This window comes from Ochotona curzoniae, unplaced genomic scaffold (genome assembly GCF_017591425.1).
Source record: "Ochotona curzoniae isolate NIBS_2020 unplaced genomic scaffold, NIBS_Ocur_1.0 scaffold_2476, whole genome shotgun sequence".
Lineage (NCBI taxonomy): Eukaryota > Metazoa > Chordata > Mammalia > Lagomorpha > Ochotonidae > Ochotona > Ochotona curzoniae.
Window position 1 is genome coordinate 22,349,189 of NW_024467095.1, and position 15,946 is coordinate 22,365,134.

A 15,946-nucleotide genomic window follows, 5' to 3' on the forward strand; every position below is an offset into this window, starting at 1 on the left:
CAGCGAGGGAATTGCCCAGCCATTTCGGACTTGGCTGAGACACCACCAATGGGGAATGTCTTTCCTGCCAATTCTTGCCCCAACTAGGAGGAGTCAGGGAAGCCTTTACAACCCAGGACATTTCCTAAAACCTCAGGTCTCTGTCCTTTCAACAGGTACCACCTCACCTGGATCCCTTTAGGTGCTTAGCCCTGCCTTTTTTTTTTCTTATTTACCTGTTGGCTTCACAAATAAAACTTGTTTGCTTGCAGAAAGTTCCAGGTTTATTATATTTATAATAAGCTGAGGAACTAACCCACTGAGCTGTTCCAGGTAGCCCTCTCTGTCTCTCCCTCTTTTTATCCACTCCCACCTTCCCTCCTTCCATCCTTCCCTTCCTTTTCTTTGTTCTTCCTTTATCATCCCCTGTTCGCCTGCCTTTCCTTCTTCCCTCTCTCCCTTTCTTCCTTCCTTCCTACAGACCTCTCTTCCCTTCTTGTCACTTACTGCTTTAATGAAACACCTCACATGTGTGAGGGGACCTCGGGCATTCATAGAAAATTACACTCAAATGTGTTTCTTTTAGTGCAAGAATTCATTGAAATCCATGCATAGTTTTTTCATAATATGTATTTTCTACAGACTCTGCAGATTCTTTGGTTCATAAGTACAGGTAAATGTCTCTGATTTTCTACGTGTTTCCTAGATTATCTGTTTTTTTATTTTTTTGGTCTATGGTAAAACCATATGTTGATATCTAATGATGAGTGTGTATATGTGTAGTGAGACAGGGAGATTATTTAGATTTGGAGGAGGAAAAAATAGAGAGAAATAAGAGAAAAAAAAAGAAGGAAAATCAAATTTAAAAGTTATACTGAGTGTTTCTAATCTAAATAGTCATAATGATGATGGAGAGACAGATATAACAGCTATCTGAGTAATGGCATTAAAGAGTGACACACAGACACACACACATATATGAAAATATTTCCAGTGAAATATTTGTGAATCTTTGTTAGTTATATATTTTGCTGCTTATTTCAGCACTATCATGCCTGTAAAACACTGATATTAAAAGATTGTTCTACATACTTGCTTTGAGGAAAAAAGCAGAAGAAATTTGAAAAATAAGTATCTTTAGATCTCGTCTACTCAGAATGGAATGATCTAGTCATATGTACATATTCAGATTTTAAAATCTCTAATGCGTTGGTATTACTAATATGTATGTTCATTTTTACAAGTAGAGAATATCATGTAGATTTGTGAGAAAGTATGTATGAAAGCATTTATACCTTCCACTTTCAGCTCATTTATCATTTTTTAAATAGATTTAGTTACATGAACATCATATATATATCCCTATATGTACATACTTAACATAAAAATACATTATGTTTATATCTTTTACTCTAAAATTTAATTTCATAATTCTTGGTATTCCTCCCTAAATTAGTTGTCGGCAAAATAAAAATGGCACTTATATGAACATAATTGTATATAGCTAAGTTTTTCCACCCAGTACTTAACATTGTCGTTAATATTACAAGTTTAAATCCTTTATAAACACTGTCATTTTCTCCACTATGCCAACATATGTAGACTCTGATGGTATATTGCAAATTGCTTTCTGAAAATATTTTCTGATTTATCAGGTGGTACAAAACGTTCTTATTTTTACATTCTCCAAAGCACTAATATTATCATGTTAACAGGTATTACTTGACAAGAATTCCTAGCTTTTTATTTTGTTGTGTCTGTCTGCCATGTTGAAGTTAAGTATTTGAAATTTATAGATTTTTTTATATGTGTTACCTTATTGTCTGTTTTCTATGTCTTGATTCTTGTTATCTTAGTAATAGAAAGCAGTATAATTTTCTATTAATGAACTATACCAACCTCGATGTTTGACACTTGCAATTCCTGTGTTTCATGTGATTTTTTACAATTGGTCAAATATTAAAATGTATATTTTCGCACAATTAAGTAACCGAGATAGGTCATGTGGTTTTTTCCTATGGTTTTTCTTGTAGAAGTTATTATTTTATCTCAGAAGATTTTCACCATAAAAGCTTTTATAATTAGGCATATGTTTTTAAAATAATGTATCACTCCTATACACACAAAAAAAGAAAATGAATGGACTTTGCATTTGCTTGTTATAATATATATATTTAATAAAATTAACATATGGGACTAAAGTCCCAATAATGAATTCTTAAGCCATTCAATTTTATGGCTGGCAAGGAAATAAAATCAGGAGAAACACATTCTTGGTGTTCTTATTTGTAATTTGTGTCTTCTAGCATGATCGATTTAACGCATGAGTCCTAGTTATGCATATATTTTAGAGAGCAATGGATGTGCATAATTTTTAATATCTTTACTTAGAATCTGAAACTTTTAGCCAAACAAGACGAAGAGATGCCATTGTGTCCATGAATTCTAATTTAGAATTTCAGCCATGATGTGGCTCTCTTTAGCTATGGCTAAATCTTAGTTGTGTTAATAACATATAAACACACATAAATGCTATCCACTCAAACATAGAAAAACCCAGAACAAACAACTCTTTTGAACTCATTTCTCTCCGGGCAACATTTCATTTCTCTGTTTCCTTTATTTTTGCTTCATTAGATTCAAAATTTTAACATCTGTTTTCTTATTTGTGTATCTAAAAAATATATTAGTAGCACTTCTGTCCTTCATACCTCATCGAGAGTAAGTTATTAACCATTATGGCACCAAAGTCATTATGCACTTCTTTGTCTTGATTTTAAATTGCACTTTAAATGAATTCCACACATGCAACAACCTATTTTTTGTTTGTTTGTTTCTGGAACTATATATGCTTTTTCCCCCTCCCTGTCCCACACATGATTTCTCTTACTCTCCATTTGAGTACCTTCTCCTGTCAGTCTCACAGGGGCAACTCCATGATAGAAAACTGTATGTAAGTCTGATAGGCAACTGGGTAGTATTTTGACAACTCACAGAGACCATGCTCTAAGAAATATCCAGAATTGCTACACATTTTGCCTGTTACTGAAAATGCACCATCATCTATTTGTGTTGCCCAAACCAAAATACTAGGAATGAGTTTTTACGTTTACCCATATCCTCTGCAATTGTATCCGATGCATCACAAATTTTGGTGACATTACCAATAAAATGATGTCCCTAATAAATAGACTATATATTTGCATCTTTTTGCTAAACAACTCATGGAAACCAGTACCATCCTGTAAACAGTTCGAAGTCCTGGTTTGCCTCCTCATGTTAGCGCAATTTTACGAATACAAGATTGTAATGCTATGTGATTTAAAACCTTCCATCAGAATCCACTGGGATCAGGACAATGTCCACCACTTGGATTTGTTTCCCTTTTCTGAGAACTCGTGGGCTCCTTTAAAATCTTAATTGTAAAGGATTAAATAACATTAACATTTTCTTTTTTAATACCAACAGTTTTAACATATGTTTCCTTACACATTAATGTTTTTAAAGGGAATTTAATAGGTGGAAACAGGATTGCCAATGAGAACACACCTAGATTTAAGCTGAGGACCAGCTTGGCTTTGTTTAATTCCAAAGTAATGTAATCGCCTTGTTGCCCTTCGCCATGCAATATCACCCCTTCGCTTTCAGAAGTCTTGAATTTCAAGGCAATGACGTCTTTCAATGTTTTCATCTTCTTGTTTCTGAATCTATATGGTAACACAACATGTCCATCAAAGTTGATAACATCAGCCCCTAAAAAAAAAAAAGCATAGGACATGTTAGGTTGGTTTTTGTATCATCTCTACCAATGAATTTATTCACAGGATAAAAAAGAATTAAAGTTCTTTCATTGAGAAATCTAGAGTCCCTGGTTCTAACTCTCTTACCTCTTTTGACATAGCGTATGTTCTAGCAAGACGTTTATGGAACGAAAACTTACAAACAACAATCATAAAAGTCTCTATTTGCATGAAATTTTACTTCAGATTCATTATTAATATCATTACCTCAATGCATTATGTTTTCCTAATTTTCATTTGGAAATCTAGACTCTGGTACACAAAAAGGAAATTGTTGATTTTCCCTAAAGATTATGCTACTTGGTGGATTTTCTTGAGGAAATGGAAACTTGATTTCTTAAATAGGCACTCTACCCCTTAATATGCTACATATTGCATATTACAATCAAGGTGTTTGGAATGTAGCTTTTGATGATATATCCATTTTTCTAATGTTTTTTATCCTATTATACTTTTATTAAACATTGCTACAGATTCAGGGATTATAACCAATTGCACGTAGAAAATTGGTTAATATTTTCTCTTTACTTTCTTTTTTATAAGCTCCTTGCATTTGAATGAGGAATTTGATGCCAGTGTTTCTCATTTTCCTGAACAGACATACAAACATCTGTATTGCACCCTAACTCTGGCAGTTCTGCGTCACACTTTGGGGGCATAAAGTTATGAAAGTTTATAATTCCTCCAGGAATATTGACACTTTTAAACCACTACCAGAAATAAGGGGTTGTGGTATTTTTAAATCAGCTACTTTTTCATACCAGAAATGAAAAAGAAGATATTGATTCTATAACGAAACTAATGAATCCTCAATTCACAGCATAGTTCAAGGACAAGCTGGAATGTTTCTTATGAAACATTGAGTACAAGCAAAAGCTTAGCCACCATTGTTGCTTCTTTATCATCTAAACAGTTTGAAAAACCCATTTCTACTGTCATTAAATGTTTAAATCATAGGAAACATAGTCTAACTTCATCGCTCTTACTGCTGTAGAAGTAGAATCTTGACAAAGCCAATGTTAAGATTTTGGGCAAGGTCTGGCTGAAGAAATCCACAGAGAGACCTTGGATAAAAATAATAGCAACTTTAAAGCCTGTCAGAGAAATATTTTCTCATTTCACGTCCTAGTTCTCTGGCACCTGTTTGCTCCAGCCACCACAGGGAATACTTTGGCTTGCCTTGTAAGTAAAGTAGAGCACCAAACAAATCCCTCTGCCCAGAGGAGGTGCAGGGCAGCCAATGCCACATTCTCTCTTCTGCCCACACTGCCTGTCATTCTAAGCTGTTCCTCTTACTTCGTTCTAGTAAGTAAGTTACTGTAAAGGCAGCTATTTCAACTGTTACTTCAAAATAAGCCTAAACTTTTTTTCAAATCACGTATGAGTTTTGTGTACAACTCTGCTTTGTAAAATAGTTGCGCTTCTGAATGACGATATAGACACCATCACATTGCAAAAAGTTCAGAAACAAAACTGTGAATGTTTCATTTTTTATCCTTATGGTCAACTCTATCTTAGCCAACAGAATTACATTTCCTGAGAGGGTAAATCAGAGGTTGATTGTCACATGGGAAAAATAACTGAACCTTTAAATTTTGGCTGTAAAAGACAATCTTTAAGTATTTTCTTAGAGCTGAATTCCAATGGCAATGTCTTTGTCATTGATGAGAGACAAAGAGAAGGGGAAAAAATGAACGCTCTTTTTGAAATTTCAGGTTGAAGTTATAGCCCAGCAGTTGCAAAGCAATTACTTTTTATCCTGAAAACAGAATAAGTAAAGAGCAGAAGAAGCAAGTCCATGTTGAACTCAAAAAAGTAATACGAAAATCCATTTTGTGCCAGGGGCAGTTGGACAGCAGACATAGTATTGTTTCATACATGTTAACGTACGTTAATTGACATGAGATATGTATTTTTCAGTTCTCAGGAAATGAATGGTTCTTGAGCTTCGAGCAGACAGTTCCTCACATTTCCTCCAAGAAGGGAATCTGTTCACTCGTAGGGTTTAAGGAATAACTGATGCCCACGTCAGTGGTTTCTTGACTCATTCTTGGGGCATTGTGGAAATGCAAAACACAGAAAAAATGTGCTTTCTTGTTTAAATAGCTCTAGCATATTAATAAAAGCAGGAGGGAAAACTATTCACGTGGATCAAGTCTCATTTTACAAATGATGTCAGTGGGCAGCTGGGCAAGTGGCAGAGTGCTCTGTAAGATACAGGACTAAAGCAGAAGTCCAGGTAGCGTGGATTTAAATACTTCCTTAACACCGGCCCTTCTCTTGTGTCTGTGATCTCAGAGGTGGCTTGGAAATCATAAAATCCACAGAAATGATAAATAACGTAGAATTCACACTTAAATATGTGTCGTACATTTTTCAAAAAAGAATGCGATATTATACAATAATGAAAATACCAGTCATATTTTAGTCCTTTTTCCTATATAAACACATTAAAATTTCACTTTACATCTAATAATATGTTGTGTTTATTTTAGGACAAGTTTCTTTGTCTTTCTAGTATTGTGATTGCTTATCCCTCCCTAGAATGAAGTTTTCTATGCAGTGATTAAATAAGAATGGTTGAAATGGTAAAACAATCTGAACAACAAAAACAGTGGAAAATTAGATGTAAAATCAGTATTTCCAACAAACTCACAATTTTGTTTCTGACAATGACTTATGAGAGCTGAAAATGTGCCAGGTGTACTAAAGCAGAGAATTCTATTGTTAAAATTTTAATTTTTTCTTCTTTACTTTCTGAATCTGAGTCAGACATTTCAGAGCAATACTTATCATTTAAATATCTGTAAGTACATGCTTATATACTTTACATCCACCCACATTCAATCATTTGTCAAGTGTGCGAAATCTAGAACTTCTGAACATTTCGAACTCATGGCTACACTTTACATGAATAACGGCCAGACTTCCGTAACTTCTCTGTCTGAGATATTCATATTAACATAGTTACATGCAAAAGGGCAGATTCTGTGCTCTGCCCTTAAGCCTGTCTGACACAGAAATTAGAAAGATCTTTCTCAAATAAACAGATTTTCCAAGAAGGCAGACTCCAAGCTCTTCCTTGCAGCATTGACCCTCAATAACACAGCCCCAGCCTTCCTCTACAGCCTCGGAATTCAAAGCTGACCGAGTCCCTCTCCAACTTCACCAAACACATTTCTTCATGCTGCGCTCCCTTCTTTATACCAACAGCCACTTTTTATTCATTAACTTGGATTTTAGGGAAGTCCCAAGTCTCAGATAATTCTTGTCCACTGGAAAATGGGTGAGAAGGTAAGCTTTCCTTTACAAAACTGCCTCTGTGCCCACTGCTTCCCAGCATCTTGGCTATTCGTCGTCGTTGTTGTTGATTCACTTCTCATGTTTATGTTGACATTATTTTTTCTGTTTTTTTTAATTAATTGGTTGATTAATTTTATTATTCCATGATACAGTTCCACAGGCTTTGGGATTTCCCTTCTCCCCTCTCCAAATTCTTACAATACCCCACTGATTTCCCCTGTATTATTACAAAAGTCTAGTCTTTCACAATCAATCGTATCAGTCCATCATTCTGCTATTTAGGTGTATCCTGACCTTGTAGGCCTGGATGGCTGCAGAGAGTCCAGCATCCTATGGTCTGGATGCACTCATAACATTCACAAAAGATCATTGACATAATCTTGTTAAGCGATGGGTTCTTTCTGTGAAGTTGAATCTCTTCTAAGCACAGAATTTCCTGAATTATTTCTTTGTGTTTTCCGGCCTCAAGTAACTCTAAATTAAATGTGATCTGTGTCTGAGACAGCAATGTGAAAAAAAGACAACTATGCTACATTTCTCTCCTTAAAACCTTGGCTAGGGCCAATGATTCAGACAAGTGGATACACCTCCACCCAAGACGCTGGCATCCCAAGCCGACACCAGTCTGTGACCCAGCTGCTTGTATTCCAACCCCACTTCCTACTAATGACCTTGGGGAAGCAGACAATGACTCAAATGTTTGAAGCCCTGGTACCCACATGGGAGACTCGAATGACGTTCCTGGTTCATGGCTTTAACCTGGCCCACAACTGGTTTTCGCAACCATTTCTGGAATTAACCAGAAGATAGAATCTCTGTCTCTCTGTCTCTCTCTGTCTATCCCTTTCTCTCTCAGTAACTCTGACTTTCAAAGTTAATAAATAAAGTTTTTAAAAATGTGTGAGATCAAGAATGTCAGAGTACAGACCCATTATTGATGGCATGTATTTACATAAATATTGTATCTCTTTCTAGTATGATAAACATTTTAAGACATGCATGTCTTTTTTATAATGAATATATTTGTAAAAGGCTAAAAACATGACAGTATCAGATTGGTTTAACTACCAATTATATACCTAAATCTACATGTACATATCTATATCCATATCCATATCTATGTCTATATCTATTAATAGAATTAAGAAAAACTGACCTACTTTAAGGTTAAAGAACTAACTTATAAATACCTTTTTTCTAACATGGTCATTAGTCTTTACTGATTTATTGAAATAAGATGCGTTTATTTTCTATATTTTTGTTGTCAGATTACATCCTGAAAAATTGTAACATAATCATACTTGATTGGAAAATTATATTTTTGGCCCCGTTGGTTCAAAATGAGTCAAGCAAATGTTACTAATGATTCAAAAATGTATTGCTTGAACTTCTGTTACTGAGGCACAGGTGTTGAGCCAAGCAGTTAGGAAGCTGATCAGGGCATTCAGATGCTATGGCTGCCTGGGTTTAAAGCCTGGCTCCACTTCTGATTGCAGTTTCATTAAGGGATACCCTTGCAGACAGTCCTTATGGATCAAGTTCTCAGGATCCTTGTCACTCACGTGGGAGAAGCAAGTCAAGTTACACGCTCCCCTTGTCCAAGCTGAGCCATTCCAGCCATTCGTAGCATAATGGGAGAGAACCAATTGATGGGAGTTCAGTCTGTGTCTACCTCCTTCCGTCTGTGCTTCAAATAAATAACATTTGAAAAAGTCATGCTATTTAACATCAAAACAAGTAAAAACATTGCAAAACAAAACCGAGATGCCCACCGTGTCTTCAAATTGTCAAAACTTACAGACCTGGATACACATATTCCCTGCCTTATACTATGTTCTCTGTCACTCACAACTCGCAGGAATCAGAAAATCACAGCAATCTATTTCCAAGAAGGATTATAACTCTAATACATCTGATAATGCAGAGATAAAAAACAATTTGTGAAAATTAGCATAAAGCCTATTTGTAGGAAATCCATGTGGAAGCTATTTTTATTTATTGTTGCAAATCGAAAAGTCAAACAAATTAGTCTTGCCTTCTCTGCAATAATATTGCTGTTTGCTGAAAATAGCTCTGAAGTTTTTCATCACACAAAATCTATTTTCTTTTGTGCTGGGGAAACGACTGTCTATAAGTATATATATTCTAATTAAACATCACAGAAGCAAAGAAGAAAACTAGATACCAAAAAAGTCTTCAATTATCTTTTGTATTATTCTCAACATTTACTTTAGATTTTTAAAAATCACTATTCATTTAACCCAGTTTCATTTGAAACGTGGTTTGCATGATTGACATCCAACTTCTAGGATTATTTAGATTAAGCAAGCACAGTTTGGTTGGACATGGAGCTAAGGGTCTGGTTTTAGTTTTTTTCAGAGACATTTTAAGATTGGTTTACTTATTTGAAAGATAGAGAAAGAATGGGAGAGAGTGAGAGAATAAGTTCATTATCCAAATCACTCAGTCTTGAACGCTGCCCAAGTCTTGCCCATGGATGGCCGGGGTCCAGGCATTTGGGCCATTATCTACCTTTCTTTATTGCATTAGAAGGGAACTAGATTGGAATTAAAGCAACTCCAACTGAGTCAGTATTTTGATACTTAGCCCATCATGCAGCTTAGCCCATCATGCCATGACACCAACCCTAGGCAACATGCTTTGGGTTTCTGTTCTCATAGTCATTTAAACAATAGTAGGGAACCATCAGTAATTACTGTGGGTAAAGAGGGAGTGATTGGCAGCCAAGGGGATCATCTATCAATCAATGTTTATTTTAATTTAACCAACTAAAAAATGACATATGTATCTACCTATGTGAAAGATGCATTTATTTATTTGAAAAGCAATGAGAGGAGGCAGAGGGAGACAGAATAATCCATGTCCTGGTTTACTTCCCAAATGGCCACAACTGCTGTGTCTGTTCCAGGCCTAATCCAGGAGCCAGGAGCTTCTTCCAGAAATGCCACGTGGGTGGCAGAGGTGTAAACTCCTGGGTCATCTTTTGTTGTTGACCCAGGTCAATACGAGGTAGTTAGATCAGAAGTGGATCATCCTGGACTCTAACTGGAGCCCATGTGTGATTCCAGTGCTACAGTTGGTGACTTAATGTTCTGCAACACAACAGTGACCCCAATTTATGTGTTATGTATTGGACAGGTAGAAACACACACACACACACACACACACACACACACACACACACACACACACCCCTTTTTCCCATCCTCTGGCTCACTCCTCGTATCCGCAGCACCCAGGGCTGGGCCAGACCAAGCCAGGAGTCTAGAACCAACACACGTGGATGGCCGACACACTAATACTTCAGTGTTTCCAGTTATGTGCCAACAAGAACCCAGAATTGAAAACACAGCTGGGACTTGCATCCAGGTTCTTGCGCATATAATTCTGCTTGGCCAAATAGTGCAGCAATGACTACCTATCAATCATGGTCATTTCTTGAAATGACCACAGTTTGTTTTTAGCTCCCCTTCAGCTGTTTGTGATGTTCTGTGAACTGATAATGTGACATCTGTGGCCTGGATAGCCTGGGACACACTGCCACTTCTGCATTAGCCAATTGCAAGAAATAGTAAAAAAAAAAAAAATCAAAAACCAAAAACCAAAAACAATTGTAAGGAGGACATTGTGACCCTGGAAGGTCAGCGAGCACAGGATTGCAGTTCATTGGACAGTATTTGCATGAGAACAACCAAATAGCTACCTTTTGTATAAACAGCATGTAAATGAGAACACCTGGTGTAATATACAAAACAAAAGGAATTCCAATCAAGAGAAGGGAAACAGTTGATGGGTTTTGTTGATGAGCTCAATACTTCCTTCCTTATCCCATATGGACTCTGAGTGTATAAAGCCTGATGCCCCTAATAAATTTCGGCTTTTGACCATCAGTCAGGGTCCATGCGTGTTATTATCGGCTCCGTGTACCAAGTCCATCGCTGCGGGACAGCGACACAGTTACATTTAGCAACTACAAACCAACTAATGGCCCCACTGTCAGAAGCCGGTCACTAGCGATAGCTTGTATGTTCAGAGCCGCTGAAGCAGCTGAGGGTAGCCAGCCTCCCCTGGGGGATGGTGAGTAAGAGTCCTGTCAATACCAACTCTTTCCCGATATGTGAACCTTTGTACATCGCAAACGTTCTATTTGATTTTATGTTCAAACATGTTCACCAGAAAGTTCAATTACCATGCATTGTAAAAGAAGAATAAATAAAACTGTTTATCAAACAGTATAACTCTTACAATTGTTGGCAATTTGATTTATGTTTTGCTGCAAAGGGCTCTTTTAAAATAAAGTTTAATGAAGTCTGAAATCTAGCAATCACTAAAATATCTTTTGTTTTTATGGCCTTGTGTCAATGTCAGGACTAAAGGGTTCCTGAGGAAAATGCCTGATTTTTTTTTTTAAGATTTATTTATTTTTATTGCAAAGTCAGATATACAGGGAGACGGAGAGACAGAGAGGAAGATTTTCCGTCCCATGGTTCACCCCCCAAGTGACCACAATGGCCAGTGCTGTAGCCATCCGAAGCCAGGAGCCAGGAACTTCCTCCAGGTCTCCCAGATGGATGCAGGGTCCCAAGGCTTTGGGCCATCTTTGAATGGTTTTCCAGGCCACAAGCAGAGAGCTGGATGGAAAGTGAAGCTGCCAGGATTAGAACCAATGACCATATGGGATCCCGTTGTGTTAAAGGCAAGGACTTAGACTGCTAGGACACCTCACTGGGCCCAAGTGGCTGAGTTGTACCAATACACTAAGAGATGAGCTGCCTGCAGGAACGTAAAGAGGAATACTGAATCAGACAGATGTGGACAGATGGGGAACAGGATACTGGACTGTTTGGAAGAAGTCAGTTCTCTGTGACTTTGAAACTTAGGGCACCTGGGCCCAGTGTTGTAGCCTAGCAGCTAAAGTCCTCTCCTTGTTCACAGGAGGAGTTCGTGTCTCAGCAGTCTCGCTTGCCATCCAGCTCCCTGCTTGTGGCTTAGGAAAGCAGTTAAGGACGGCCCAGAGCCTTGGGACCCTGCACCTGTGTGGGAGAAGCTGGAGAGGTTCCTGGCTCCTGGCTTCCAATGGGCTCAGCTCTGACCATTATGATCACTTGGGAAGTGAATCAGCAGATGGAAGATCTTCCTCTCTGTCTCTCATCCTCTCTTTATATATCTAGCTTTCCAATAAAAATAAATAAATAAAATACTTGGGTCTCCTGGGTCATGGGCAGGGTTCAAATGAAAAAAACAAATGCACCGATTACTTATGGAATTGAATGTCTCTGTGTGTCATGATGGCATCTCAAGCAGAAGGCACGTGCTCAGAGTGGCTCCATAAAAGCCAACCTGTGGGCTAATGTGGGTTTCGGGTTACGGTGGTGCTGACTAATTGAGGGGGGGTCCAAAGGTAGAGAGAGAAAGCAGGCATTCCGGTAGCATCCACAGTTATTCAAACCCGGACTTTCCGAAACAAACATGCTATTGAGAACAAAATAAAGCTTTCAGGTTCTGTGTGATTGGTGCCCTGAATTTCTAAGCACTTAAAGGCTTTCATTGTGATTGGAGAATTTCAGGCGAATATTTACAACCATGTTGTAATGAATACCATGGTTCTTGTGTAAGAGTGTAACGTGCAGTGTCACAGAACCAGGAGAACAACCACGGGATTGAAACCTCCCTAACAATGAAAACCAATGTCACTACTTCCTTCTACAACATATTTGATGTTTTATTTCACTTACTGTAACACCTTAGTTTTTAACAGACTCTTGGAGGTTTTTTTTTTTTACTTGTTCATTCACATTTCTGATCTCCAACCTTTTCAAGTCCCTACCTTACAAAAGTCTTGAAAAATACAAAATGAGTAATGTCCTAAACTTTATACTCATCACCAATGATTTGTGCAGGTTCCTGGACATGTGGTGTACAGTAGAAGACTGGCCAGGTGATTTTTTTTTTTTTTTTAATTTTCTTTTCTGGCCTCTTTGGTAACTAAATGAATTGGTGAAACAAACTTCACTTACAGTCAACACAATGAACAGATGCATGGTGCGTTCTGAGCTCATATGTATAATGGTTTAGTCTATAGCGTTGCTTTAGTTTTCTTTTTTTAAAAGATTTATTTATTTATTACAGAGTCAGATATACAGAGAGGAGGAGAGACAGAGAAGAAGATCTTCCGTCCGATGATTCAGTCCCCAAGTGAGCGCAACGGCCGGTGCTGCATCGATCCAAAGCCAGGAGCAGAGAACTTCTTCCGGGTATCCCACGCGGGTGCAGGGTCCCAAAGCTTTGGGCTGTCCTCAACTGCTTTCCCAGGCCACAAGCAGGGAACTGGATGGGAAGTAGAGCTGCCGGGATTAGAACCGGTGCCCACATGGGATCCCAGCGGGTTCAAGGCGAGGACTTCCGCCGCTAGGCCATGCCGCAGGGCCCATTGCTTTAGTTTTGACTTCACACATCTTTGGCGAAACTTATTTCAGCCATATAATAGGATTAAGAAAGATCAGAATTACACATGCTGTGAAATAATGTGCCCTCCTGTCTCCACTCGAGCAGTCAGGTCTTGTCTGGTGAAACACTAAATGGCTCCCCGTGGCGTGCCCCTGCATCCACACTTCAGCGTGTTGGTCACTAACGGAATCTATTCACTGTGAACGTGGGCACCGTTGTTTTACTCTCTGACACCCACATCCACTGAGACCGCAATGAACATTAACGTATTGCCATCACGAGCAATGCTCAGACTACTTGTTCAGAGAAGCCATGTGGACAGGGATAACGGGATTTGAACCTCCAGACATCAGAAGTCACAACTTCAGTGCTCAGAGAAGATGGCAGTTCAGACCAGTGAGAGACAAGGCGTTCTTCTCAAAATAACGGAGTACAATGACTGATATTTTATGTTCTCACTTAGCACAGAGTTGTAGATGAAAAGAAAAAAAACACGTATTTCTCCTTGATCAGAAAATCAAAAGGGAAAAGATGCTAATGAATAACCAGACACTGTCAGTGATGCCATTTTGGAGCACGTGGTAAGTATATGTAGACAGTTTTTATTGACCTGTAGCTAATTGATGCTACACAGTAATGAGATTCAGTTTTTAAGAAATGACAGAAATCCAAACTGCTCATAGTTAGAAGTGTTTTGGGATCGTGTTAAGCAGAGGTTGCTTCATTTTGGCTCACGGAGTTGTTGCCATGCATTCCTTAAATTTGGAATTGTCAAAATATAAGACTGAATAGAAAAAAAAATTGGGTTTAAAAATGTAACATCCCAATATACCATAACTTTCACATAACTACAGTATGTGCCAGCAAAAATGCTTTTCTCAAAAAAAAAAAAATAGGGGAGCAAGATGCTTAGTGTTAAATTAATAGAGAGTATACAATAAAAGAGAACAAATCGATGCAAAAAAGAGAACAAGTGCATCATTTTTTGGCTTCAGAATGTCATTCAAATGACTTGTGCACCACGTCCCGCATGAACTGAGAAGCTTCCTGACGTTTAGTTGCTGCTTTTTAATGGAAAACTAAATGTCACAGGAGCCATAATCTCCATATTGGACATAAGAGAGCATTCATTATTTAACTAATAGGAATTCACAAAAGCTACTAATGACAACCACTAGGATCAAGTTGGAAAAACATGCATTAAATTTTTTTTTTCTGTATTTGGGTGAGGTACCCAGTAGTAAGATAATATTGCAATTTTAATTTTGTCATATTTGAAAGAAAGAGAGACAGGAATATGAAGAAAGAAAAGATGGGATGTGGGGAAGGAATGAGGGAGAGAAAAAGGAAGGGAAAGGAATGAAAAAGCAAAGAGGTTGAAAGAGAGGGGTTGGCTTTGTGGCACAGTAGGTCTTGTGATATCAGTTAACTGATGTGACAGGGGCAGCAACGCATGATGGCCAAAATACTTAGGTCCCTGCATCCCTCACGGAACAACCAGAGTACCAAGCTCCAGGCTTCTGCCTGGCCAAACCCAGCTGTCATGGCCATTTGGAAAGAGAACTTGCAGATAGGAGATAATTCAATCATCTATTGATATTCTCTCTCTCCCTCCCTGTCTCTCTCATTCCCTGCCCATGCCCTTCCCTGCCCATCTCTCCCTCATTCTGTCTCTATGCCTTTGAAATAAATAAAATATATGATGATTCAAAAAAAAAAAAAAAGAGAGAGAAGTAATGGGACCAAGTAGGATCAGTGGAAGAAAACATAAAAACAAGACTTCATTCATTAAGACTTTGAATAGAATACAACCTTTTCTAAAAGAAAACATACATTAAACAGGGTATTACTTTCTTGTAAATGTTTTTGTCCTGCAAACATTAATATCTTTCATCACCAAGCAGATGGTAGTAAGAGCTGCGGTCTTTGAGAGGAGGTAGATTATGAGCGCAGGGCCCTTGTAAATTGAGATTAGTGTCATAAAGGGACTCCTGAGAGTGGCTGTGCCCTTTCCCACAAGTGAGGACACAGCAAGAAGTTACCAGCTCTGAAGGGGGAAGCAAGAACTGCCCAGCCACCAAATCTGCTGGTGTTCAATATTGGACTTCCCAACCTCCAGGACTACAAAGAATAAATTTCCATTGTTTATATAAGCCACCTGTTTTATAGCATCTTAACAAAATCTATAAGGACCAAAAGATTAAATTGGTAGGTGGAGTGGAATTCAGCTGCAACAAATACTAAAAAAAAAAAAAAAAAAAAAAAGTAAAAAACAGACGAACTCGGTATTGGATAAAGGTTGAAAGGGTTTTAAAGTTCATGTTAGAAAAACTCTGCGTAGTTCTAAATAGATCCTTTAGTGCAATTTAGGAGAGGGACTAAACAAGATGAGAGCA

General features: G+C 37.9%; 1 protein-coding gene across 1 annotated transcript in view; it reads right to left on the reverse strand.

The window, feature by feature from the left end:
• The window catches only part of CNTNAP2 (contactin associated protein 2), a 1,623,532-nt gene that overhangs the window by 969,353 nt on the left and 638,233 nt on the right, over positions 1 to 15,946 (reverse strand). The window contains exon 5 of the mRNA XM_041002153.1: positions 3,529 to 3,732. Within this exon, the coding sequence (XP_040858087.1) occupies positions 3,529 to 3,732 (204 nt within the window). The remainder of the gene's footprint in view (positions 1 to 3,528; positions 3,733 to 15,946) is intronic.